The 25,872-nt window shown below is 40.8% G+C and overlaps 5 protein-coding genes across 10 annotated transcripts; 1 reads left to right on the top strand and 4 right to left on the bottom strand.

Annotated features, from left to right (window-relative positions):
- Window positions 1-750: 750 nt before the first annotated feature.
- On the bottom strand, window positions 751-1,847 carry LOC122027397 (RING-H2 finger protein ATL40-like). The gene has a single exon (XM_042586348.1). The coding sequence runs from the start codon at window positions 1,571-1,573 to the stop codon at window positions 839-841; it is 735 nt and encodes a 244-aa protein (XP_042442282.1). The 5' UTR covers window positions 1,574-1,847; the 3' UTR covers window positions 751-838.
- A 4,708-nt stretch (window positions 1,848-6,555) lies between these two features.
- On the bottom strand, window positions 6,556-7,168 carry LOC122026143. The gene has a single exon (XM_042584784.1). The coding sequence runs from the start codon at window positions 7,094-7,096 to the stop codon at window positions 6,599-6,601; it is 498 nt and encodes a 165-aa protein (XP_042440718.1). The 5' UTR covers window positions 7,097-7,168; the 3' UTR covers window positions 6,556-6,598.
- Window positions 7,169-8,838: 1,670 nt separating this feature from the next.
- On the top strand, window positions 8,839-9,597 carry LOC122027537 (abscisic acid receptor PYL12-like). Its single transcript, XM_042586526.1, has one exon. It carries the CDS (start codon window positions 8,866-8,868, stop codon window positions 9,442-9,444), a length of 579 nt encoding a protein of 192 aa, XP_042442460.1. The 5' UTR covers window positions 8,839-8,865; the 3' UTR covers window positions 9,445-9,597.
- Window positions 9,598-9,694: 97 nt separating this feature from the next.
- LOC122027976 (rab3 GTPase-activating protein non-catalytic subunit-like) lies at window positions 9,695-13,476 on the bottom strand. The gene is made up of 7 exons (XM_042586990.1): window positions 13,041-13,476; window positions 12,789-12,929; window positions 12,423-12,614; window positions 12,240-12,301; window positions 11,999-12,156; window positions 10,173-10,264; window positions 9,695-10,024 (listed from the first exon to the last, which is right to left on the bottom strand). Exons 1-7 carry the CDS (start codon window positions 13,407-13,409, stop codon window positions 9,695-9,697), a joined length of 1,344 nt encoding a protein of 447 aa, XP_042442924.1. The 5' UTR covers window positions 13,410-13,476.
- Window positions 13,477-14,369: 893 nt separating this feature from the next.
- On the bottom strand, window positions 14,370-18,069 carry LOC122026873 (CBL-interacting protein kinase 19-like). 6 transcript variants are annotated; one of them, XR_006124188.1, is made up of 4 exons: window positions 16,431-18,068; window positions 15,248-15,341; window positions 15,054-15,155; window positions 14,370-14,941 (listed from the first exon to the last, which is right to left on the bottom strand). XR_006124188.1 is itself a non-coding variant. In XM_042585599.1 (2 exons), exon 1 carries the CDS (start codon window positions 17,912-17,914, stop codon window positions 16,445-16,447), a length of 1,470 nt encoding a protein of 489 aa, XP_042441533.1. In that variant the 5' UTR covers window positions 17,915-18,069; the 3' UTR covers window positions 14,370-15,341; window positions 16,439-16,444. The 6 variants fall into 6 exon arrangements, 1 of the variants encoding a protein (XP_042441533.1); XR_006124191.1 differs by having other exon boundaries at window positions 14,370-15,155; window positions 16,439-18,069; XR_006124192.1 differs by lacking the exon at window positions 15,054-15,155 and having other exon boundaries at window positions 16,439-18,069.
- Between the last annotated feature and the right edge of the window lie 7,803 nt (window positions 18,070-25,872).

Raw genomic sequence — 25,872 nt, 5'->3', positions numbered from 1 at the left:
CAATTAAATTGGCTTCCGTCGCTGGAATTAGTAGATTGGGCGACACCCATTTATTTGCCGATGGCCGGCGGTTAAATGCCAACGTGGCACCGGGCTTGACCCGGCGTCCGCCGTGGCAAACCTCACGTTCATGGCATGGTTCAATTTTGCTTCAGCTCATGTTAGACTTAAGTCAAGACTATGTTATACACGGTTCGACTTGAGCCCGACAATCTTCTTAATTGGCACATCCCATATCGAACACCTCTAACACGGAGCCATGCTGAGAGCCCAAACTCCGGGCCTTTAACCTAACGAATGACTAGGCCTTGAATACGGGCCGAAATTCTATTCGTGGGCCCATTAATCTGTCCCTGCGCTATGTCTCTATAATTTACTACTGTCACTTACAGCCTTAATCTTCGTTATATTTGTAAAAATCAAGGAGCTTACTTTTAAAAAATTATTTTATACGATTATTTTTTCTAAGAAAATATATAACACACTCTATTTTTTTTTTTTTTAAAAAAAAAGCTGTAACTCGTTGACATTGGATAGCAACCTAAAGCTACTAAAATAAAGTTAGATTTGACAATATTTGATGATGACGATCGAGTTGTCCTTTTTGATTCTCCAATCCATTAATTTTGTCATTGTCCCATTAAAACTAAATATGAAATTAAGAATTATTGAATCCAAAATAATTTTATGAATTATATCCGCATAAAAAACCACCCATTAATTATTTACCTAACGTGTCGTGCACAGCAATTGAGCAGCAGCAAATGAGGGGAAAATTTAATCATAATATACAAAATAATTATTTGGCGAAATTTTATTGAACACTGTTACGGTTGAATCACAATCTGTCCAGATTAGACGGCAAATCTTCTGTTGATTCTTCCGGCGACCGCCGGCTCGACGACGACCGGCTCCGGCTCACCATCCTCTTCAGCGACGCGCTCAAAGCAAACCGCGACGACGCCGACCCGCCCTCCTTCGCTCCCGACGGCCCCGCCGCGGCCGCCGACAGCGAAGGTTCTCCGACTTCCACCACCTCGGCGTTGGCCGTAATCGGCTCCACCGTCGCGCGGCAAACCGGGCAGGTAACGTGCGATGCCAGCCACATGTCGACGCAGCCCACGTGGAACACGTGCTTGCACGCCGGAAGCCGCCGCACCATCTCCCCTTCCTCCACCGCGCTGAGGCACACCGCGCACTCTGCTCCGCCGCCCGCGGCCTCCTCCTCCACCTCCTCCCCGGGGGGCGTCTTCCGGTAGGGGAAGGACGGGAGGGCGGCGATGGCAGCGGGATCGAGCCCCGCGGCGTCCGGGTGCTGGTCGATGCCGGCGATGACTGCGTGGAAGCGGAACAGGTCGACGGCGGTGAGGCGGCGGCGGCTGCCGCCGCCACGGGGAATCTGGCGGCGGAGGACGTGGCGCACGTAGATGTGGAGGAAGACGAGGACGGCCAGGACGAGCGCCAGAGAGATGAAGCCGGTGGCGAGGATGCCGGTGCTCATGTTGTAGGAGTTGTTGCGGTCCTGGTCGGGCGGCCTCCTCCACTGGATTGGCGGCGGCATCGAATCGGACATGGCGGCGGTCGGAGATAGATAGATTCAGGGCGGAAAGAGGATATATAATCGAATCGCCGTCTGTAAATCTAGTGGGAATTGGGATCTCTTCAGAAATTTATCATTCAACATAAACGCAGAATCGTCAAGAATGTTGACTTAATCCCTTAGTTTTTTTATTTATTAAAACATTAATTGAAAATTGAACAAAAGTAAAGGGCAAATTAAAAACCGGCATGTTGGATGTTCACACGATTAATCGAGAGAATTGGGTCGGCACCGTCCCGAGTTCTGCTTGACTGACAGGCCCGTCTACCTTCAAACTTAACTCGACCAAATTTAAACATCTAAATTAATAATAATAATAATAATAATAATTATTATTATTATTATTATTATTATTATAATTATTGGAGGTGGATCAATCAGTCACTTTGCCAAGGAGAATGATGCGTCTAAAAGGAGGTTCACTCACTTTTTGCTCTGCTCACTGTTGAAACAGATGCTTGCCTGCCGGGATGGACACTGGATACGACACATGCCTGGCAACTTAATCAGGAGGGCACTAAAGGTGAAAGAGACTGTATCGGTTTCAATCATGGATGATATTTTCAGAATTGTGTGGCCACTTAATTCACAATTTGCCAAACTTACTGTGGACTCCGGCAACGAAAAACATAGCTAAAACGAAACTGAAGCAGCTCATTCGACTCTCGTGTAATTCGACGTGTATAAGATTTAGAAGATCCCTCCTTTTAATTAAACAATATTCGATAACTAACTAGCTCAGGCCCTCATTCCACACATACCTCCAACTTGCATTACAAAGCACTTTGATAAACTAATCTTAATCTTAAAATGAACACAACTACGTTTTCCACTTCAGGCAAACTAAACCAGTAAAATTGGTCAATTTAATGATTAAATACACCTAGAGACAAAAAAGTATACACACGATACCTAAGAAACCAATCTCTCTACTTTTTAATTTGGCCTCTTCCTCGTAATATAATCCTGTCTGTGAAAAAATAAAATTGAATGCGCATCCACCTGAGCACTGTAGATCCGAATGCACCTTAAATTAGTTCATAAACGATCGAGGTTGTCCTTAAATTCTTAATCAACAGAATGTATCACTATCTGGAGATCGAGTGCATCGACCCCATTCGACCAATTATTATATGTTAACTCTTGACACATTAAATATACATTAGTTGAATGAAGGGATTCTCTGAGAATACAAACGATGCGCGACTAGCTAGCTACATATATGATCTCTCTACTACTCTATAAATACAAACCTACCTAGTTCCCAGGCCTTACTGAATTATGATGAGAGCGGTGGTGGTGCCCTCCTTGCTCATACTCGTATTTACTGCAGCAGCATTCATGGCAGTGGCGATCACAGGTGCTGCTGCAGGAGCTGCAGGAAGTAGCCCACGAGTTTGGAAGTCAGAGCAAAAGCTAATACTACAGTCACAGTCACGCTCACGCCCACATAAACAGAGCTCCGAATTTTACGAACCTCGAGGGTTCGGCAAGAGAGCAGTGCCAGGAGGGCCAGATCCTCAGCACCACTTCTAGCTAGCTTTTTCCTTGCACTATCGATTCATCGCTTAAAACTAAATCCAGTCGCATCACGCTTTATATGCATGGAGGAATTGTGATATATACATGTGCTTTAAGAATTATATAATACTTCCTGCCGCATGCGTTCAAATAAATACAGAATTGAATGATTAATAGCTAGCTAATGGTGCATAACACATAAAATTGCTAATCTTGCAAGACACTTGATTTTCAAGCGGTTTGTTCCGATTAGGGCGTAAAAGCTGAGCCAAATTTTATAATATTCAGTCTTACTTGATAAGATAATTAATTCAAGCTAAGCGAAACCTAAAATAAATAAAGTCGTTAAAATGATTGTTCAAATTAGCTTAGTTTATTTAAATGTTAATTCAACTCTCAATTCAAGTTTATTTGATTGCTTCAAATTTTTACATTTTAAACTTATAGAATTAGTTATTGAGTTTGATAATAAATTTTTTTTTTCTCATTTTGAACATTTCTTTATTAATTTAGCGAGTTGATAAGAATTTTATTCACGAACATAGTTCAAGATATATGTATTCAAATTTATTCTTTTAGTTAAAAGAGTTATTCAAGGTTGTTCATTTAATTGATCTTGTATATATTGAATAAACATAAAAAAAAATTTATCAAACCGAACACTAAATTTATTCAAAAACTTTCAGTTCATTTACATCTCTAATTTCAGTCAAATACCATAGATGATCAAGTAATCAATCAATGAACAAGCTGACGCGTGAGTTCTTCGGAGATCATAAGTAAAGAGGATGAATGAACCCAAGCTACACTCCAAAAGAGGGTTAGAATGACGTTAGGGATGGATCCCGATAGGCCACTCCAAGTTTAGGGTTTAAGTTAGAGTTTGCGTGAGATAGTATGATGAATGAAGAAGACGGAGAAGAAGTATATAACTTGGTGGAGTCCTAGAATGGGGAAAAAGTCTTCATGAGTGCTTATATAGTTGTCATAGGCTCATAAGAGCATTTTCATGCTACAAAGATAGCATGCTCCTCCATCATCCTTGTATGTGTCGGTGAGGGGATAAATACGATTGCCATTAGTTGCTTCTTTGGCTCTCCATTCATTAAATATCATGTATTTGAAGGAGCACATTTAGGAAATCAGATTTGACATCTCTGATGCATTCATCCTATGACATGTGTCATAGAATATTTACAATCATTATCTATCTTTTTTTTTTTAGGAAAAACTATCTTATCTAGGCCCCGCATAGAGGAGATTCGATCCAAAGACGGATGAAGAAATAATGTTGATGTTGAGTGGTCTTAAGAGTAGATGATGTCGGTGAGGCCTAAACTGGGATGATGCCAGCGATTGAGTGAAGATTGAGACGTGGGAACATTGAGATCAGGAGCTAAGCCAGGAGGGAATATTGGCGAGTGGCGACTGAGACCGAGACATAAATGATATTGAAATCCGAGACACGAAGGATGTCGGTGATCTAGGTCGAGTCCTAGATGATGTCAAGATAGAATACTGAGTTGGAGGGGATGTTGGTGACTAAGGCCAAACATAGGTGATATTGGGATCCAAAACATGGTGGATGTCAACAACCTAGACTGAGACATGGATAATGTCAGGATATGAGATCGAGTCGGAGGAGATATCAACAACTAAGACAAAAACATAGGTGATACCGTGATCTAAAACGTGGAGGACATCGGCAACCTGAGGGCATAGATGATACCTTTGAGATGAGTGTATTAAATAAGTTTAATTAGACCTGAATCCCTTTAGGTTGAGTTTGACCTTAATTATCAAATTTATTTCATATTAATTTTGATCGACAGTTCAATATGATTTCTAGCCACCTGCTGGAACAGTTGAGGAGGGTATAATTATGCAACATCACGGTATACTTCATGCTAGAATGTAGAATCCCATGTCGTCATATCGAGTGATTGATTTCCATGTGCATTTCGAAAGGACCAATTACATTTAGTTGACCATTACAGCGAGATTGTTAAACTGTTGCATTTGATGATTGATTGCTAAGAGATTCTGTTTCCATAACTTTCAATAGGGGCATTGATGTGTCGGATTTCGAGTCCTCTTAGTAATAAATAAAATTATAATATCTATATAATATTATCTCAGATATTGCGAGTCCTCTTAATAGAAAAGTGAAATTATGCTTTCTCAAAAAATTTCTTCAGGATTTGTGAGGTATGGGGCCGTTAGGAGTAAGATCAGTCACTATAAAAAATTATCCTATCTTAGTTTTGTTGAAACTATTTATCCCAAGTGATAAGTATGGAGATATGTGTTGTCTTCAAAAAATTTCGATAGGTTTTTTTTTTTTTTTTTTTTTTTTTTGATATGGGACCATTTCAATGGTGGGATCGATTTAAGGGTTTTTTGATATGGAGCCGTTTCGACGATGGAATCGATCACTATAAAAAATTTACTTGGATAATTTTTTTTTGTCCCCGGAGCTATAATGTTGTAGTAGGATATCCAGATTGACACCTAGGCAGAACCCCAACTATGACGTATTTATAAGAATTTTTCTTCTAAATGAGAGATGCAACAAAAGGATTTTGGATTTCTAGATTGGTCGTCACTTGCGCTTCTCGATTTATCTTGGTGGTCAGTGAAAAATTTCTATGGGATCAGACTGATCATTTTAAAAATAATCAATGAAATTAACTGAAATTATTATTATTATTATTATTATTATTATTAGTTGCGGTAGCAGGGGGCATCGAACAAGTTTGATGAGCAATATTTTCTTGTTTTTTTACACTGATTTAAATCAAGGTGGCACACTGATTTAAATCAAATGAGAATGAAACATCGATCGAGCCCATTTATAAATATGAGCCTGATTACGAGCCCTGCTCTGCATTTAAAATTTTGACCAAAATTTTAACAAAAAAAAATGGTGAAAGTCGATAAGATTGGGTTTCATCAACCGAGGGGTCTCTCTTTTCAAATGGAACAGTTTGAAATTTGACTTATCGATATGTTTTTATTAATTCAATTCATGGATTGAAGGTCTGAAGGCATAGATTTAATCAGATTCCAAGAACAGTAATTCTTTTAATTAGACAATGATGATGAGAGGCTGCCCAGTGAGAGCTCCCCTCCACTAATTGTGTGTCTGTGTTAGCTTGCAAAGGGATTTCCCATGTGAGCCACCACCTTTCTCCATCTCTCTAATTATCTCTACCAATCGGTTCCCTCTATTATTTATTAAAACATCATTTCTTTTCTATATTCCTTTGTTAATTCTAATTTTATAAAACATGCATTTAATCTCTTGATTCCTGTGCAGTATAACACAAGCGAGGAAATGATTTGAGATTACCATGTGAAGTTTGAAAACCAAATTAACAGGATAATTAAATACTCGAATTTAAAATAAAATAGGATCCATGGATAATTAACGAACTAACGATCGATTTTTAATGCTCAAAGATCACTAGTGATATTTCAGGAGACCTCGGAAATGCTCTCCAAGTGCGGCCGCCACACCGCCGCCCTTCCCCTGCGCCGCCCTTCCGGCGCCGCCCTCTCCGACATGATCTCCGATAAGTACCTCTCGTTCACCAGCAGCAGCCTCGCCTTCTCGCCCTCCCCATTCACGTCGCCGCCGAGGGCCGCTTCCTTCTTCTTCCTCCGCCGCCGCCTGGTTCCGGTCCCGCCGGCCTTCTTCGCCGGCGGCGGCGGCGGCGGCGCGGGAACCAAGAAATAGATTTTGCCCCTGTGCAGGTCGGCGGTGGGCGGCAGCGTGACGGCGGCGTTGGGAGAAGCAGAGGAGGCGGAGGCGAGCATGCGGAGGACGTGATTCGGATGGGCCCGCATCACATCGGCGGCGGTGGCGGCGCCGACGATCTGGTCGACCCGACCGTCGGCGTGGACGACGCGGACGACGTCGAGGGCGCCACAGGGGAGGATGCAGGAGATGCAGCAACGGATCGTTTCCTTCATACTTCTCTTCTTCTTCTTCTTCGATTATATTTGATTTTCCTTCCTTGAAAGGAAAGGAGCAAAGGGAAGGAAGGGAAGAGAATTATTAAGCGAGTGGGAGAATGAATGAAAGTATAAAGATCGCTGGATTAGAATTATAAATTGTCAAATAATTAAGACAGTGAGATAAATAAACATGCATGCTTCTCGGAAACATGGCATCATCATATTCATACCTTTCTTTTGCTGATGGTGGATCAGTGGAAGGATGATGTGACTAGCTAGGAACATATAATTTTCTCTATCTATCCAATGACCCTATCTTTTCCTTTTAGTTATATGTAGATTCGCTAGTTCAAAAGAGATGGGTCTCTCAAGAGAATAGTAATTGAAAGTATATCAATTTTCAAGTGAGCCAATCCAATAAGTACAGACACGTCAATTTTATAAACTGTACAAGTACAACAGTGCTTGGAATTCTCCCAAAACACATGTCAAGTGATGCAAGCAACTTTAGTCGAATTGTGACCGTGCCTTGGCCTAAATTTTGTCTTAGGGCTTCAGTTACCCATCGCCCTCCCTTCTCTAACTCCTTAATAAAGTTTCACGAAAATCAAGTAGCACAATACTTAACTTTTTAATTACTGTGTAGGGTTCGTTAATTGTGATCCGGCCATGTGATGCGAATGTGGTCGATGCTAATCCAATCGAACAGAGGTAATAGGAGTTGTCCGATGAGAACCATACAACCAAATGATATCGACTTTTCATCATCCATGTGTTATGTTTGGTATATGCCCGCCTTCATTTGATGCCTTTATATCTTACATTAATTTGTTTTAATGGTTTGGTTTCTTTTAGTTGTCCATTTCTCTCAGAAATTTAAGCATTCAGGAGAAAATTAATAAATTTTAAAAATAAAATAAAATAAAGAACCAAGCAAAGCAAAATCATTACAAACGGCCAAATTGAAACTTCACGCTATTTTTATTAATTTATTTTAATTATTTATAATGTTTTTTTTAAAAAATTGATAATGAAATGGTTCATAATTTTTATTTATAAGAATTAATCCGATCATAAATAAATTATTATAAAATCAAACGATAAACTTATTTATAAATATTTAAGTTATTCATGATTCAACCTTCTGTGTGTCGACACCTTAACGACACCCACTCGCGGAGTCCTACTCACCCTTCCGAAACGTGGCGGGCGAGGCGATCTATATCTCGCTGGGAGCGCTCCCACGTCACGTGCTGCGCGCGGGGCCTTTTGCGGGGAAAGGCTCCCCACCTAACGAGCGCGTTGGCTTGCGATGGACAATGCGGGCGCCACGTCATCCGTTCGCTGAACCTAGCCAGCCGCATCCCCCGCCGTTTCGGTTACTGACACTCGATCTTTTGTCCCCCTCCCATTCATTCCACCATTTCGTAACGCATCCCTTCGTTCCCAACTGACAACGAGCCTAACTAAACCGTGAGCTAGCGATCGAACCCACCCACCGGATGCTGATTGCTGATGCATCCGGCCGCCACATCGACGACCAATGGCAATCGTAGATAAACCTGGTTGGAGACGGAGCTGGAGCAGCTAGCGGATTCCGGTCCTGTACTTTAATGAAATAAGAAATGGAGTAAGAAAATAGGGAAAAGGGGGTGCGGTTCCGAGGGAGGGTGGCCCACGGACACGCCTTGTCTTGTCGCCATGCGCAGCCTAAAGGCTGACGGTTTATAAATTAGATGGGCCAGGCGAAGTGGGAATGGAACGATAAGGATCGAATCGATGCCATGCCTCTGTTGCCGAGCCCGGTGGCGGCGAGCCCTGCGACGCAGGAGGTGGTGCGGCGGTACCACTGCCGGCGGACGGCGCCGGGGCAGTGTAGCTCCGTGAACGTGCAGTACGCGGCGGCGCCGGTGCCGGTGGTGTGGTCGCTGGTGCGCCGCTTCGATCGGCCGCAGGACTACAAGCAGTTCCTGCGCGACTGCGACCTGCGCGCGGGCGACGGCGGCGTCGGCAGCGTCCGGGAGGTCACCGTCGTGTCCGGGCTCCCCGCGGAGACCAGCACGGAGCGGCTGGACGCTCTGGACGAGGAGCGGCACCTGATGAGCTTCACGGTGCTCGGCGGGGACCATCGCCTGGCCAACTACCGGTCCACCATCACGCTGCACGGACGGGGAGAGGGCACCGTGGTGGTGGAGTCCTACGTGGTGGACGTGCCGCAGGGGAACACCGGGGAGGAGACCTGCTTCTTCGCCGACACCATCGTGCGATGCAACCTCAAGGCCCTCGCCAGCATCGCCGAGGAGATGAACCGAGGAGCCGCCTCCTCATCTAGAGCCGACGGCTTGAGACGCCTCTTCTCTTGATTAACCAAGTACAAGTAGTCTTTTATGCATGTGTTTACTGTTTAGTATATATGTAAATATTCGTAGCTGGAGCAGACGATCGAGAAACACATCGCCTCAGTGTTGATATTATAATTATAGCTCGCTAGCTAAAGGTTTTAGTGATTCTGTCAGTGCTAGCTCTATATATGTAAATGGAGAGATGGATCATATGCATATATAAAATAGCGTATAGACTACAGAAGCAGGGTGACACAAAATGAAAATATAGCTATCTGTGTTGTGAGATGCCACATTCATGATCAGTTTGAATTGCATAGGGCGGAGATGGAGATATAATAGGTAAGGCAGTACAGTTGTTTGATTGATTAAAGTAGGCGAGGAGTGTAAATTGGCAGGAAACCAAACAGGGATACGGAGCGAGGGGAAGGAAGCCAGTCGGATAAAGCACGCAGCATGCATTGGGGATTGGGAAGCAGCATCCGAGAGTTCGCCACTCGTCGACTGCTGGAGACGTCGACGAGCGTGGGCAGATTGGAAGGTTTGTCATGCACGCAGGCAGCCAGGTCACCCAGGGGCATGCATGACTTTGCTCATATATCTATCAATCAATTCAAGAATTACTTAGATAATAATTCGTTTTCCCACCCGGCTCAGCCTGGATTTAATTTGAAGATAAATCTAATCTAAGTCTAACCCCACCGAGTAGAATCGATTTTAAAGTTTACTTATTTATTTTAAAATATTACAAAATCTGTTATTGCAGCCAAGGTACCACTTGGAGACAATGTGAGTTTCTCTCCCTTCCTTCGGGTATCTTTAAGACAAGTTAGAGGAGATGCTGCAGCAACACAAATATAGAATGAGTCAAGGGCACGTTTTCATACAGAAGATGATGGACCATTTCATATACGAAGACTTCATTCCTTAACAAGCTAAGTAATGAATGAGACAAAAAAGTACCATGAAAACGGAACTCCAGAAAAAACCAATTACGATTTTGGTGGAAAGTATATGGTTTCAAAAATATATCACAACTGAGAACTGTAGGCCTGAGTTTCTGTATGTCTTCATTGGGTATTTTCTAATCTTACTGAAAGTTTACCAATATAAGTTCCTGTTTTCTATATATTAAGATCTTATATAATTGATCAATATGGTTAACCACGCTTTTGTTATCTATCAACGCTAGAAGATAGCTAATCTTGTGGATTGCAACAAGATCTTGCGGAATCAACCATGTCAGCTTCGAAAAAGCTAACTAAGAAGCTATTCCACAATATCATCGATCTCAGACAACTAGCATGGTCCTTCCCCCATCACGAAACACATTTCTGGGTTGGCCATATTATAATTGTTTTATCAAGGTAGAGCCATGAGCAAACTGCAAAGTATGCCCAAGCTTGATGATAGAAGTGGAGATTCTAACTTCTAAGTCCCTCAGAACCTAACTCTCAGACTCCTTTCAAGGACAACTATAATCCTACCATCACTTTATTCACATGGTTAATTCAGAAATATCAGCTTTTTTTCCCCAGATTTTTAGTCCTGGTTAATAATGTGTTGTTAAACTGACTGTTTGAGAAATAGCAGATTGGAAAACTCTGCAACTATACAGACTGGTAGGATTAAAGAAAATGATTTTCACATAACCATTAGGTCTCATTCCATAGTGAAAACATCTCCAGTATCGCTAGGATTATGGCGGTGTCAAAATCCTAATTAGTGTGTATGTGATTTTGCAAGTTGTAGTTAATTTATAAAGATCCAACACTACTAGTTTGCTCATCCTTCTACAGGTTGCTAGTTGAGCATAGATCTGCATGTGATTTAAAGTAAACCACTGCCTCAATTAACTTTATTTAGTACTTCTCAGTTCTCAGTAAAGAAATTATAATTTTTAAGCCTTTTCAACACATCTATAAATCAAAACCATGAAGCCAAAAAAAACTGGGTACTGAGAAATTATAATTTTTAAGCCTTTTCAACACATCTATAAATCAAAACCATGAAGCCAAAAAAAAAAAAAAAAAAACTGGGTATCACTGTGTATTAACAAAAAAAAAAACAACCAAGTTTGAGATCGATAATGGGGCCTGCTCTCATTGTTTGGTCAGAGGTAAAAACTCCTGAGCTTCCTTTTCCAGTAGTTGATTTAAGGACCTTCCATCAAGAGTCAAAAAGAAAAATAAATGTACCAACTTCATCCACCTCCACAATGGTAATACACAAGCATAGTTACCTATGGAAAGTGAAACCAACTCTGAGCCACACAAAAGAACTAATAGGCCAACATTTCAATCCAATAACACTGATTTAGTTTCCCATTCCGCCACACATATAGGTTAATTGTGCCAGTTCAAAAAGGCCTAATGGGAACCATCATCGACATAAAAATAAGCATTTTGTCACATGGTTTATGCAGTGATTCTCTTATCATGCCTGTGGTTACACAGCAACTCTTCATATATATAACCAAATAATGATGTTTAGCAATCTAACAGTTTAGCTTGGACATACGTATGAGACTTGTGAGTTAACTTGGAGAATGAAACAAGAATAACTAACTATTAACCTTTAGCAAATGACTGAGGTGTTGGGCGGGACTTCCTTGTTGCATTAGACTCATTTCGCCATATCAATTTTGAAAATGATGCAATGGTTGAGAATGTAACAGGGACAACCTTTGAGAGGATTGTTCCAACTAAAGATCTACTCCTATCCTCTGAAAGCCTGAATAGCAACATACAAGCAATTACCCAAAAAAACTATTGAAATATCCTAATCCACCATAAGCAAAATTAAGTCGAGCATACCTATATGCAGAAATCACAGAATCATTCCCAATGGTAATCGCACAATAGAAACGCTGACTTGACTGCCCAGTAATAAAGACAGCTGAATTCAATATCGGAATCAACTCAGGCAACTTCCAGCACAGTTCACATAATATGGTGGGAAACCTTTATTGAAAAATGCTAGAAAGGATGATGCTTCACCTGGAGCTCCAAGAGTGGCGGTGGCATTATGCTTGTGATAGCTGCATCAACACAACTTCCAAACTTGCCAACATTCCAAACCTGAAAAGGTATCCTCCCATATGAAGTCTCATCATCCTCTGACTCCAATTTATTAAGCCTATTCTCCCACATTCCTGTTTCGGACTTTTGAAACCATGTATGAAGTAAACTCTGCAAAGTGAAAGTTGAATTGTAGATATATGGGGGAAAAAACCCTCGGAGAAATCGTTTTATCAAAATGAACTCAACTGAAGGTGCAAAAATCATAATGACATAATTAAAATGATCAGTCAACAGAGGAAGCTTGTACTTTAGTTCGAAGTTAGGGTAAGAGAGAATTTCTACCCGTATATCAGAACCATCAAAGCGGGCAACCACGCCAGGCAATACCACACAAAGTTCCTCAGAAATGGAAGCTTCTCCAATTCCATCTGCTTTTGCAGTTTGGCGAAATCTAAGCCTCAATATATGCCCAGTATGAACAAGCTACGAGACAAAAAAAATGTCAGGCCGTGGACAAATCAGAAGGCAAACAAATAACCAAATCAATCCTGAATAAGATCGAGGAGATAAAGGATAAAATGGAACTCCGTTGACCTGCTTGTGGATCAGATCGCCTCCAACAGAGTAGATGAGGAGGAGTCCGGCAGAGGTGCCGAGTGCTAGAGCGAGGACGTCACCGAAGGGAAGCCACTCGAGGGCGGTAATACGGCCTTCGTATGGAGACAACACCGGGTGAATCTTGATTGGGTCTCGGACAGCGGAGGAGGAGAATCGATGATAGTGGTCCCAACCAAGGACTAGGGCAATCGGGCGAGTGGCGGAGGCAAGAGCGAGGGAGTGGTGGTGGAGAGCGGCGAGGAGGGAGGGATCATCGAGCCACCCCTCTCTCTCGCCTGCGCCGACTTCCGACAGCTCGTCGCAGGCGATGCACCCGATCTCCGTCAGATGTGATCGCCTCGCCATTGCTTTTCTTCGATTTCGCTTGCAAGAAAGAATACAACTAATTAAATTCTCCTCGCGTATAAAAAAAAACATGCGTTTGGGCTTCTAAAAGATCCATGGGCCGCCTCCCAAATCAAGTCTCCATTTGTGTTTTTTTAAAAGAAAATTAATGAAAATAAATATTTAATAAAAAAACATAGTTTTTTAGAAAAAATATATAAACATAAAATAATTCGGTATTTAACTTTTCAAACATATATATGTGTGTATATTCAAAAGAACAGATTTCTTCATTTGATTTTTTTTAAAGAATTTTAATATTCGAGCTTTGTCCAACTAATTCTAAAAATAGATACTTATGAAATAAATTCATAACACCACTTGCTACGAGAAGAAGTTGAGCAAAAAACCAAAGTTAAATATAGCCATTTACTTCCATGTCAAGGAAAACGACATCAAACAGATGGAAAAGAGTCATCTTCATCGATAGTCACGGCAAGACGCAGTTGAAGGATAATACAGAGAGTTTCTCCTCGACCCGACAACAAGATAATGACAAGAAGACAAGAAGAGCAAAAGCTAAATTGACTAGCAGCTACAGCCTCAAGGCAACCTACATCAGAATAAATTTTTAAGAAACGGTTGTTATTCACAGGCAAATTTTGTACCAAAACTGGTAAGTTAGATAGCAAATGCCTGCAAGGCTGAGAATGTTAACAGTAGTCCACGGTGACAATGCCATCTAGGATCTTGTCTACCATCGGGAGTCCATTCAAGCACCAGAGGCGCAAGTTCATCATCATTATCATGATCATCTTCATAGCCATGTGTGTGCCAACCACGCAGGGTCAGTTATATGAATCTCATCACCTCTATGCAAGACTATATTACTAGTAAAACAACACATGGGCGAGACCCTTACAACGATACTGGTCTGGTCTGTAGCTGTAAAACTCTTGCAAAATATATTCACACAAATCATATAACAAAGCAGATATACATGACTCCGGGCACTACTACATACTAGGTCTAAACAAACAAACGCACAAAAAAACATACAGACCTACATCATAATATACATGAATCATGCAAATATCCGGGAAATGGATGAGGACTGTTTGATCATAGAGAAAAGGTTAACTCGATGACTATTTGCTCCTTCACGAGCAATGAGAATGAAGAAAATTGCAAACAATCTCTTGCAATCTAAACATAATGCAGCAAATGCTTTGACAGGGGAGTCCTACCTCTTTGTTGGCTTCATGATTCAAGCAGATTCATCAAGTTAATCATGCTTATTCCAATTCGAGCCAAATGCAAAAATTGAAAGATAAAAGATTGCACAATAAAGAGTACCATCCTCAACTATTGTATTGTAGCTGTTGATAAAATGAGAGGTAGGGGTTTGAATATCATTGTTTTGACTTTTGAAGAACAATTAGCAATATCTACACAAGCTTTGCACGCCAAGTAACAATCAGAAACCAGTGATGTCGGTGGCGCTCCAGTAAAATTTTGGCATAACAAATAGTGGTGCTTTCAGATCAAGAATCCTACAGAACAAATAAAAAAAGAAAAAGAGAGAACAAGACATTAAACACAATCAGAATAAAACATTGTAATCTGAAACAATAATGTTGTTTTTTGCTAAGATGAGATAGCAACATTGTTATCCTTTATATCCATTCCCAGCTAGAATTTGTATTAATAAACATGACACTGACTTGGCAACTGCCTCTCAAGCACAAGAGATTTGGACTCCAAAGCCTAAATAAGAATTTCCACATTTTTTTAGTGCACGAGTTCATGTATTCAATACGCATGCCATGAATAAAGAAAGAAGATAAATTATAACCCACCTCTCCTATCAATTCAGCTTGTACTCTTCTATCAAAAAGCCTACCAACATTACAGAAGATGTTCTGATGCTCAGCCATCAAAAAACATAGAAACCTGGTTGCACAATTGTTTGTTAGATAAGATAACAGAAATAATGAATTAAACCAGGTAAATAGAAAAATCTACGAATTACCAATATTACAGAACATATATATCCCTGATGTGCTCAGTCATTGTAAAACATCATAACCTGGTTTCCTATTGCATTTTTTAATTTTTTTTATAAGATAGTGGACATCATAAAAGATTAACCAGGTGCTTATTGCACTTGTAATGCAATGAGAGTGGAAATGGTAAAGATGGAATTTTGATTTATCTATTTTTTCCAAATATCTGCTCTAGCTCTAATGAAGCCAATCTACTTTTTCCGATCTCTATCCTTCTAACACTTCACATCAAGCATTTTGAATCTTTTCAGTCTGGTTTTGCAATGAGAACTACCAACCAACTAAATTTGGAATGCAAAATATCTAAATCAAAGTAAGTTCCCTTCAAATTGATACTTGCAACAAAGAGAAAGGACAATACTTTTTACAAAGTTAATTCATGATCAGGACCCAATAATCCGCCATGCCCACAAGAGTAAATTGAGACCTTCATGAGATATTCTAATTCAGAATTACCTAAAACAAATGTGTACATGTATCAAATAAAATAGAATACTAAGTTTTAAAGGCTGCTGTTGAAGACTATTGTTCATAATGCTTAATTCATTGAAGGATAATTGCGCGGACACACACATACACATATACATATGTAATTTAGCACAAAAAAATCATCATAAAATCTAAAACTTTCATATATGACACTTAGTATATGCTCCTTAGAATATAACATAGATAACTTGCTCCTTCAAATCAAAGTGTAGAGATTGATAAGAACCGAGAGCATCATACAGCAAATTGCTAGCCACGATAATAGTTGAACTAAAAAATCATAGAAGGACCAAGAGCATCATATAACAAATCAGTGACCCTGAATTCTATTGAACTATTAATCATGGACGAATACATAACTGCCAAAATTGAAAACGGAGAATTTTTGCGATGGTTTTAACCAATGCATCAACCATCATGAAGGTGGTGTGCTCAAAATATAAAAATAAAAAGGAAAGGCAAAAAAAAAAAAAAATCGAGATCTTACTGCACTACATTTGCCTATCCAGTGCTGGTACTGGCTTTTGCGACGGGTGGTGACTCATAGACTAGATCTTTCAAGCCAGTCTTCAGCTCATTGATGCAGAATTCTTCGTACTCCTTTCCATCCCCAGCTTTCTTTTTCACTTCAACCACCACCATTGAAGGGGTTAGCTCATATATCTCCACACCAATCGTCAACGGGCCCTTCTCCCCCTCCCTTGTTCCTTCCAAGAAGATTCTGCAATCCTTCATCCTTACCTTAAAGTTTGCAGCTTTCGCAATCTCCTCTAGCTTGGATAAAATAGTGGACGTAGGCTCCTTGGAAAGAAACCTGGTCATATCCCCAGTTTCTTCAAACAGTCCGGAGAGGTCAAACCCCTTGGAAAACGATATGATATCAAAGGCTGTAAGGCTCGGCGGCCTCGGCAGCCCTAGCGGCTCACGAAGATCGTCCGAGAAAGTAGCTGGACAGGAAGCAACTGAGCAGTCCGACTCAGACCCCGATTCGTATGGCTCATCCGCCCGACTAGGTTCATCAACATTCCGCAATTGGTCATCTTCTGGTTCAGTTATGCTATGCAGCTCATTGTCTTCAATATAGAATCGAATGTGGCGGAACCCTTTCTTGAACCAGGGATTCTCCATTATCTCGGGGATGGTGATCCGAGTTTGGGGATTAACATCGAGAAGACGGTGTAGGAGGTCGATGAGTTCCTGCGAGAACCATCGGGGACACCTGAATACGCCCTTATAGATCTTGCGATACATGGCCACGACGCTTCGGTCGTAAAAGGGTAGATGGCCGGCCATGAGCACGAAGAGAATGACGCCGCAAGACCAAATGTCAACTTTGGCGCCGTCATAGCCTCGCTGGGAGAGGACCTCGGGCGCGACGTATGCCGGGGTTCCGCAGAAGGTGTGGAAAAGGCCGTCGCTTCGAATCTGGCTGGCGACTGCGGAAAGCCCAAAGTCGGAGACCTTTAGGTCACCTTTCTCGTCCAAAAGGAGGTTCTCTGGCTTTAGATCGCGGTGGTAGACACCGCGGGCGTGGCAAAAGGCCACGGCGGAGATGAGCTGCTGGAAGTAGCGTCGGGCGGTGTCCTCAAGGAGGCGGCCCTTGGAGACCCGGGAGAAGAGCTCGCCGCCGCGGACGTACTCCATGACGAAGTAAATCTTAGTCTTCGTAGCCATGACCTCGAACAGCTCGACGATGTAGGGGTGGCGCACGCGGCGGAGGATGGAGATCTCACGCTTGATGTGAGGCACGAGGCCTCCCTTGAGGATGGCTTCCTTGTCGAGGGCTTTGATGGCGACGAGCTCGTCGGTCCGCACGTTGCGGGCGACATAGACCTTGGCAAAGGTGCCGGCGCCGAGGAGCTTCCCGACTTCGAATCGCCCAAGAAGGAGCCCTTTGCCTCTTCCGCCGCCGCCTTTCTTGGCCTTCGCATCCTGCTCGGCCGCCGCCTTCGTTGCGGCCAGCTCCGCCATTGGGGATTGGAGGGATTCCAATTACGCTTCTTTCCAATTCTCGGCCTCCAAGAATTAAATTTGGGGGCGCCCAATCGCTCGCTCGCTGTTCCAAATCGCGATCGTCTATGGAAACAAAATAAATTAAGATTTGGGCGTCGGTGGGCGACGTGACGGCGAAGCTGTTGCCTTATTACGGCTCCTCTCTTCTTCTACTTTCCAACCGTGGTTGCCCTGTCACTATTTTTATTTTTTTAAATAAAAACACTTTTTTAATCACATCATTCGCTTTTAAAATAAGATCAAATAAAATAAAAATAAAGGATACCGTTTTGCGAATCCTAATGCATCAAGGATTGATCCCGTCCCTAGAAACGCATGGGACCCACTAACATCCGCATCGGCGGTGCTTGCGTGGCACCTAATAGTCGACCAGCAGCCCGCCCGTTTGTCATCCCTGCGTGCATTTCGGCGCTGACGTGGGTCTCACGATTGCTTTCCAACCTTAGGCGGGGTGTTTGTGGCAGGTAGATTTAAAACTATTTGTAATTAATTAATTAATTAATTTAAAGAAATACATATTTAATTAATTTGTAAATAATTTCCTAATACTCTCTCTTCTGTAGTGACGATACTAAAAAAGACATCGAAGGACGTTTCCGTTTTGTAAGGATGTGATATCTACTGGTCAAAGAAGAGTTTCCGTTCCGTTTTCTTCGGACGGAACCCGCCAGGATAATCACCCAAATTGTTCCGGCTGTTTGACCGAATAATCAACGATTCGTGCCCGGCTTATTCCACGCGTGACTCACGTAAGTAGTATTAAGCTTTTAGGCATCATAATTTGATTTTGTCAAAGTCAAAGCTGGGAGTTAAGCATTTCTATCTGCCAGCTATTTGATTTCGAGGTGGCAAAACATGTGATCGAAAGGCTTAATTTCGAAGAAAGTTGTGCTCAATAGCATGATGTCAATGCGCTCAATTATATCTATTCAGTGATGTGATGGCTGAAATAGGCACACTTTGGCAACGAAAACTCGGGTGCCTGCCATGCAATTGTAAATGGCATCACGAGGATACAAACCAATATTTTAGTTAAAAATAATGTGAGGGGCCATTCGGAAATATAATTTAGGTCCTCCTCCATCTAACTCTAGCTCTAATCTAGCAAGCTCATGGAGAGCTGGATTCTCTTTTGGTGGGTTGTAAACTGCTGTGTAAAGGATATATAAACAATAGTTCTGTCTCGCCACCACGTACATTACATATCTGACTTTCAAACTTCTAAACAGGGTTAGGTTTATCAACTTCTTAGAGCTTTCTTCTGGACTGGCAGTTATAGGGGAATTGGCCTGCAATGCATTGTCGTTCCACTCTGGCAACACCCCTTGTAACAACATTAGAAAAATACCGGGAGACAACTATATTGGGGCATTGGATTCTCCAGTTCACAAACCTTTTTAGTTACCTTCAAATGCAAAAGGTTGAGCGACTTCAACGGAACTGACAAGAGAATGAAACTCTTGCTGCATGAGATCCCTGGTGACAGAGATGGAAAGTTAATTTGTTAGCATGAAGAGCAATGGTTGGCTGAAATTAGATATAAAGAAATGCAGGTTCTTGCTTTGATTATAATTAAGGCTGACTATTGTTATTGTGTACATTTATATCGAGACACTCTTTGGATATTGTATGGATAATTATTTTATAAAAATAAATATTTATTATTAATTATTTATTTTTTATACGTATAAGATTAATAAAAAAGTTTGACGAATTAATAAGTATATTAATCTAAAAATAATTTTTGATTAGATAGATATCTAAATCAACACTGAATATAACTAGGTCGAGAAAGATAGAGAGATGGATATCTAAGTTATACTTAGGATATTTTGAGTTTAAATATACACTGAACATGATCTATTTGATCGATCACGTATTAAGCATCATTGGTCGTTCCTCTTATGAATGAGTGTAACTGATCTTTTGATTTGAGACGTTCATTTATTCTATGCATGGAGTTATGTGTTTTGACACCGTTAAAAGCAGTCTTTAATTGAATTATGAATAATACGACTACTGAATGTATGACAAAACGTAAAAAGAATAGTGTTGAGTTATTATAGTATTCATCACTCTTTTAGATTAGGGAGTTAACATCTTGCCGCTTGATAGAGCTATTAGTGACCCGAAATTCATGGTTATAAGAGGAATGATTTATCATTTAAGAGGAGTCTATTATATCTTAGAAATCAAGTAAAATAATTAATTAAGTTATGATGCATAGTACACCGAATTAATTGACATATAGGCTTAGATGAAGAGATTGAATTACATAATAATTGGTTCACGGTGATTTATATATAGTTTATGACTAATATTTTTCACGTTGGGTGACTAAAAACTATTGCTAGACGATTACCTTAGTCTATGTATAAATTTACACTACCTTCGTGTATAAAATCGAAAGGGTCGTATACATAGTACAGAGACATGAACATTATATATAAATAATTATTTTAGTGGATACTAAAATTAATCAATTTACTATTCCAGAATTACAATTAGTTAAATTATTAATTAATTCTAAAATATCGGAAGCTGGAATACATTAAGATCAAATTATTTGATCCAAACAAGAGAGAATTTCAATAATCACAATCATGATGATTAATAGAGAATTTAAACAACCATAATCATGATAATTGATACGACGATTGAGGTGGGGCCCCCAAGTCGAGTCAAAGTCAAGGAAGCTAACTGACATGCCAGTCAAAGAAGGGTCAACCTTTGAAGCTAGCACAGTCGATCATCACTGCCGAGAAGTTATTCGATTGGACCATTGGGCAGGTTGAATGGCGAGTCTATCAGGTTATTCAACCTGACCATTGGGGTGGTCGAACGCTGAATCCCTAAATATTGATGAATAATTCAAGACGAGTTAGCACTCCCCAAAGCCAAGACTTGTTTGCCACTTGAAGATAACATGATTAACTAATCTGGTCGAGTAGTCCAACCGATCGGAACTATAGTCCAATCGGACAAAATAGATGCCCAGTCTGATTGAACCCTTTGGCTAAACAAATAGGCCGAGTGAAGGATGAGTTCTCGACAACACTATATACATCCGATCGGCTAGTCCTTATGAGCCATTATCGAGTGGGTCAAGGGGAAACTCTATCAGCTGGCCATGTAAGCATATTATGGGCTCCTTAATCCAATGACCTTATATTATTTTTTGATGTTTTGTGCCATGGAGGACAGAGAATATTCTCTCAACAAATTGTACATTAGAAGCTTCCTCTCTACCAAACGCAGAGATTGCAAGTCCATTTTGGGAAAGGTGTCAGAGCAACTTTAGGATTTATCATTTTTTGGACATGCTTTGAGATTCGTGCAAATATAAACAGGAATATTATAAAAGGGGTCTCCATCTACATACAGAAGTATGCGATGCTATGCAGTTTTACACACTCATAGCTAATGTTCATCTACTTGACTCGATCACTGATTTGAGCATCGGAGGGCCTACATTGGAACCCCTTTCCTGGCCCGGTCACTAACACTCCATTTGACATGCAGGACTATTGGGAGCCACTTTTTCCTAAATCATAGTCTGTAGGTAGTCAATATCAGAGTTACCTTCCCAGTTAGCCATCGTCTCCACTTTCCAATGATATCAATGATTAATGGATAATTTGAACAACCACAATTATAATGATTAATGGAGAATTTGAACAATCATAATCAAGATTATTAATGGAGAATTTGAACAGTCATGCCTCTTCATCTTCCTTGGAGGATATTAGTAATCGTCCTTAGAAAATTCTTCATGGAACTCTCACTCCACTTCTCCCTTGAAAACATCTTCTTCCCTTACTTCTATCAAAAGAGATCTATAGTGCTTCCAAAAGATTTTATTGTGCATGGATACCGCTAGAGGAGTCACGCGTGAGACCCTCATTTGTTTGTGATATCGTTCATGTCTATCGAGTACTATGAGGTATGTTTTATTTCATATTATTTTGTTTAAAACTATATGTGTTAGTGCAGTTGACACTAATAATTAAACTTTGATTTTGATAAATAACAAATGTTTAAAATTAAATCCTAGATTCAGGAGCATCTGGGCGCTTGGATAGAGGTTTAAAATTAAATCTAAGCAGCTGAGTTGGTGCGCTGGGATTGGCCGACACACATTAGCATTTGGGCGCCCAAGAGTGGATAGAGGCTACTAGATAAAAATTCGCCATGGTAAGGCCACATTAGCAGTCCAAGTACCCGGAGGTGGAAAAATCGACGATCAAGCAAGATTAGATAGGTCTCGATCCAGGAACTTGGGGGTCGTCCAAGCGCCCGAAAACACCTATAAAAAGAGCCTCAACTAGCAACCTCAATATAACTTTGAAAGATCCGACAAACACTAATCCTTGATCGTCCAGTTGCTCCAACAATGTTCTCATGCTCTACTTCACCCGATCATTGTCGAAAGATTAACAACAACACACGAGCACATTCAGATCTCCATCTTTAGTGTTGGTAATGAATTTTCTATTGTTTTTTTTATCATACTTGCTTAAAAGAAGTGTAGATTGTTATGTTATCCTATATTTTTGGCGTACTCGATTACTTTACCCGGAGTTTACCGGTAAAGAATTTAGTGGATTGTCATCGATAGGTGTAAGTACTTCGAGATAATTTTGATGTGATCAACCAAGTTAAGTTAGATCCTGTTGTGGTTTAACCCCTGTGTCTAAGTGTGCAGAAACTTATGAGCATAGGAATTCGAATGAAAGACGCAGCTCGCGAGAAGGACGACACAGGAGAGAGAGACGATAGGCTCAGTGTGTCTGCGGAATAAGGTGCTACTGAAGAGTATGCGGGCGGATGAGAAGGAGGCCGCAACGTTTCCGAGGGACAAGAAGTCGGAGCGGAAAGTTGCTCATGAAAGCCGGAAAAAGGATTTGGGTGAGCCCTATTCCGGATGGCCAAAATCACCCAAGCAAGTGGAACCGGAGCGGGACACCCAGACCAATACGAGCAGAACCAGAGCGGAAGACCTGACCAATGTGAGTGGAACTGGAGTCGAAGACCGGGACTGAAGTCAACAAAATGTCAACTTTTCGATCCAGGTGTCCGGACCCCCGGGATAGCCCAGGGATGCCTCGACTCTACGGAGTCGCGGATGGCAGTTCAACTCGGCCCGGATGCCCAGACTAGAAACTTTTTCAAAACACGATGTGGCACAATCCGTTCTGACGGGGATAAAATTTTGTCCCTCTCCAAACGCTTGAAACCCTTCCAAGCACCCCGATCAGGGCTATAAATACATCCCTGATCCCAGTAGCTTAGTACAATCACTTGTAATTAATTCCTTTGTCTGTTATACTACTGTGTGAGCTATTAACACTGTAAGAGGCTTCTCCGCTTGAAGGTGACTTTGATAGTGAGATTTAATTGCATTGGATTAGCAATCATCTGATTGTAAACCAAGTAATCTCTATATTGCTCTTCTTTCTTTATAATCAGTTTGTTAATTACTTTTTATGCAAGTGTTAGTTTAATAAAACTGTAAAGTTCAAGAAGCGTTTTTATTTTTTTTTAATTTTTGTGTAGAGCTATTCACCCCATCTAACTGGCTGCCAAGGGGCTAACAATTGGTATCAGAGTCAGGACGCTTCAAGAGGACTAACCGCCGACTGAACTACAAGAGATGACCGGACTAAGCATCTATCTACCTATGTTTGAGGGGGAATTCGCGATTTGGAAAAGAAAGATGGAGGTATTCTTCAAAATGGACTTTGATTTATTACTACTATTGAAATATGGTTTTGTAGAACCAAAGGACAAAGAAGAGTATCAATGTACTAAGAAGGAGCAAACAGACTTTGTAGAAAATGGATGAGCTGAATTTCATCTACTGAGTGTGCTACCTCCACAAGAAGTCAACATAATCGGCACCTGCGAATCAGCAAAGGAGCTTTGGGAAAAACTCTTAGAACTACATGAAGGTAACCAACCGAGATTCACTAAGGCACGCGCTTACCGCCTTTCCTGAGAATTTTGAATGGGTATCCTTAGTATATGCTTATTATATCTCTAAGGATCTAGGGGTAAGTACTTTAGAAGAGTTTCAACATTTGAAGTTTATGAAACAAGATGTGCAGATATAACGAAGGAGCTCAAGCACAACATTGCCTTAAAGGTAAAAATGGATGAACTGAATTTCGAAACTTCTCTCGATGATGACGAAACGATATTCATGACAAGTAAATTTAAAAAGTTATTTAAAACTAATAAATTTAATCAAGTGCAGGGTAAAAGAAGGAAAAGAAAGATAAGATGCTACCATTACAATGAAGAAGGGCATGTGAAATATAACTACCCAAAATTGAAGAACGATGACAAGGAAAATAACAAGAAGCCAACTGATAACCATGATTTTGGCTATATTATGTTGATTCATAATGCATGTTTTTAATGATATTTTCATAGCTTAAATTCATATTTACTCTACATTTCATAATTTTATTTTATCTTGGACCTAATTGCAAATTAGTCTAATTTCATGGTATTTGATGCTAATATTTGTTTATTATTTTGTAGGCATCAAAAGGGTCATGGACTCGATCAGATCAGACCGCATTTGGGCTCAAATCAAGGGCTTAACGAGGCGATCAAGCTTTGGAGCATTCTGGACCGCCCATTGAAGATCAAGTATATCTGAGCCATTCGTTGAAGATCCGGCTCATCCAACCTAATGAGCAGTAGATCTGGACCATAGATGAAGATCGATACTGTTGGATCGGATTTTAGGCTATTTTCCACCGTTGATCAAGATCCGATGATTCTGAACCGTCCGATCAGATTGAAGATGATTTAAAAGCTTCGTGGGAAGCTACAGTGCGGTGAACTTGGCTCGCGATTTTTCCACTGTTCCTGCTTCTTCTCCTCCGTGACGCTGACGTTCCCATTCCCGATTCCAGATCCAGATATTCTTCTTCAACGACGGCGATTCTGAGCTTCCGGCGTCCATCTTCCGGTGATCAGAGAGTGTCGAGGGAGGTTTCTCGGTGAGTCTCGGCTCTGTTCCACCGCCGCGATCTTGTTTGAGGGAGGTTTCTCGGACAACGATTTTCGCATCCAACTGAGGTCAGAGGGAGGTTTCTTTGAGTCTTAGATCCGTTTCCGTTCTCCATTCCACAGCAAAACTTGGATGAATTGGCCATTTGATCCGGTTTGCACATTCACAGAGTTAAGCTCTATTTTCTTCGGTTGTTGGGATTATCAGGTGATTAGGAGTTTGAGGGGAGGTTTCCAAGGACGATGAGCATCTACTGGTAATAGTTGGAAGTTTGGTGATAGCTGTTGGGTGTTGAGGGGAGGTTTCCGATGCACCTTTGTTTTCACATCAGAGTTAAGAAGATAAGATCAGGGATTTGGTTGAGGAATGTTTTAGGGTTTTTGTTTTCATTTGAATGTTACTGAATTTGCCATGTCTATGCTCAGATCTATAGATCTGATAATTTCCTTTGCAATTTGAATTTCTGTTTGAGATTTTGTGTGTCTGATTTCAGTTTCTTGCTTTCAAACCCCAAATCTTAGATCTAATTTCTGATTAATTTAGTAATACTGATACTAACTGTTTGTAGGGTTTTGTGATTTAGTTAGCAAATTAATCTTTGTGACTATGATCTTGACTAAGAGTAGGATGCTTAATTTGATGTTTAGATTTTACTACCTTTGTTCAATGCTTTTGGGACTGAATTCTTGAGCTTGACTGATGAAATGGTTGTAATTGAGAATTGTATGTAGTTTGGTTTATTAAATGGGGTCAAAGCCTTGAGTTTAATTGTTACTGTAATGGTTAGTTGAAGAAATTGATTCCACGATGCTTGATAGATGAGAATGCTTAATAAACTTTGTTGAAGTGAGAAATCAATGTGAATTAATTCTAGAACACTCACACACTTACT

This window comes from Zingiber officinale, chromosome 10A (genome assembly GCF_018446385.1).
Source record: "Zingiber officinale cultivar Zhangliang chromosome 10A, Zo_v1.1, whole genome shotgun sequence".
In the NCBI taxonomy this organism is placed as follows: domain Eukaryota; kingdom Viridiplantae; phylum Streptophyta; class Magnoliopsida; order Zingiberales; family Zingiberaceae; genus Zingiber; species Zingiber officinale.
This window is presented reverse-complemented; position numbering and strand designations above follow the sequence as displayed.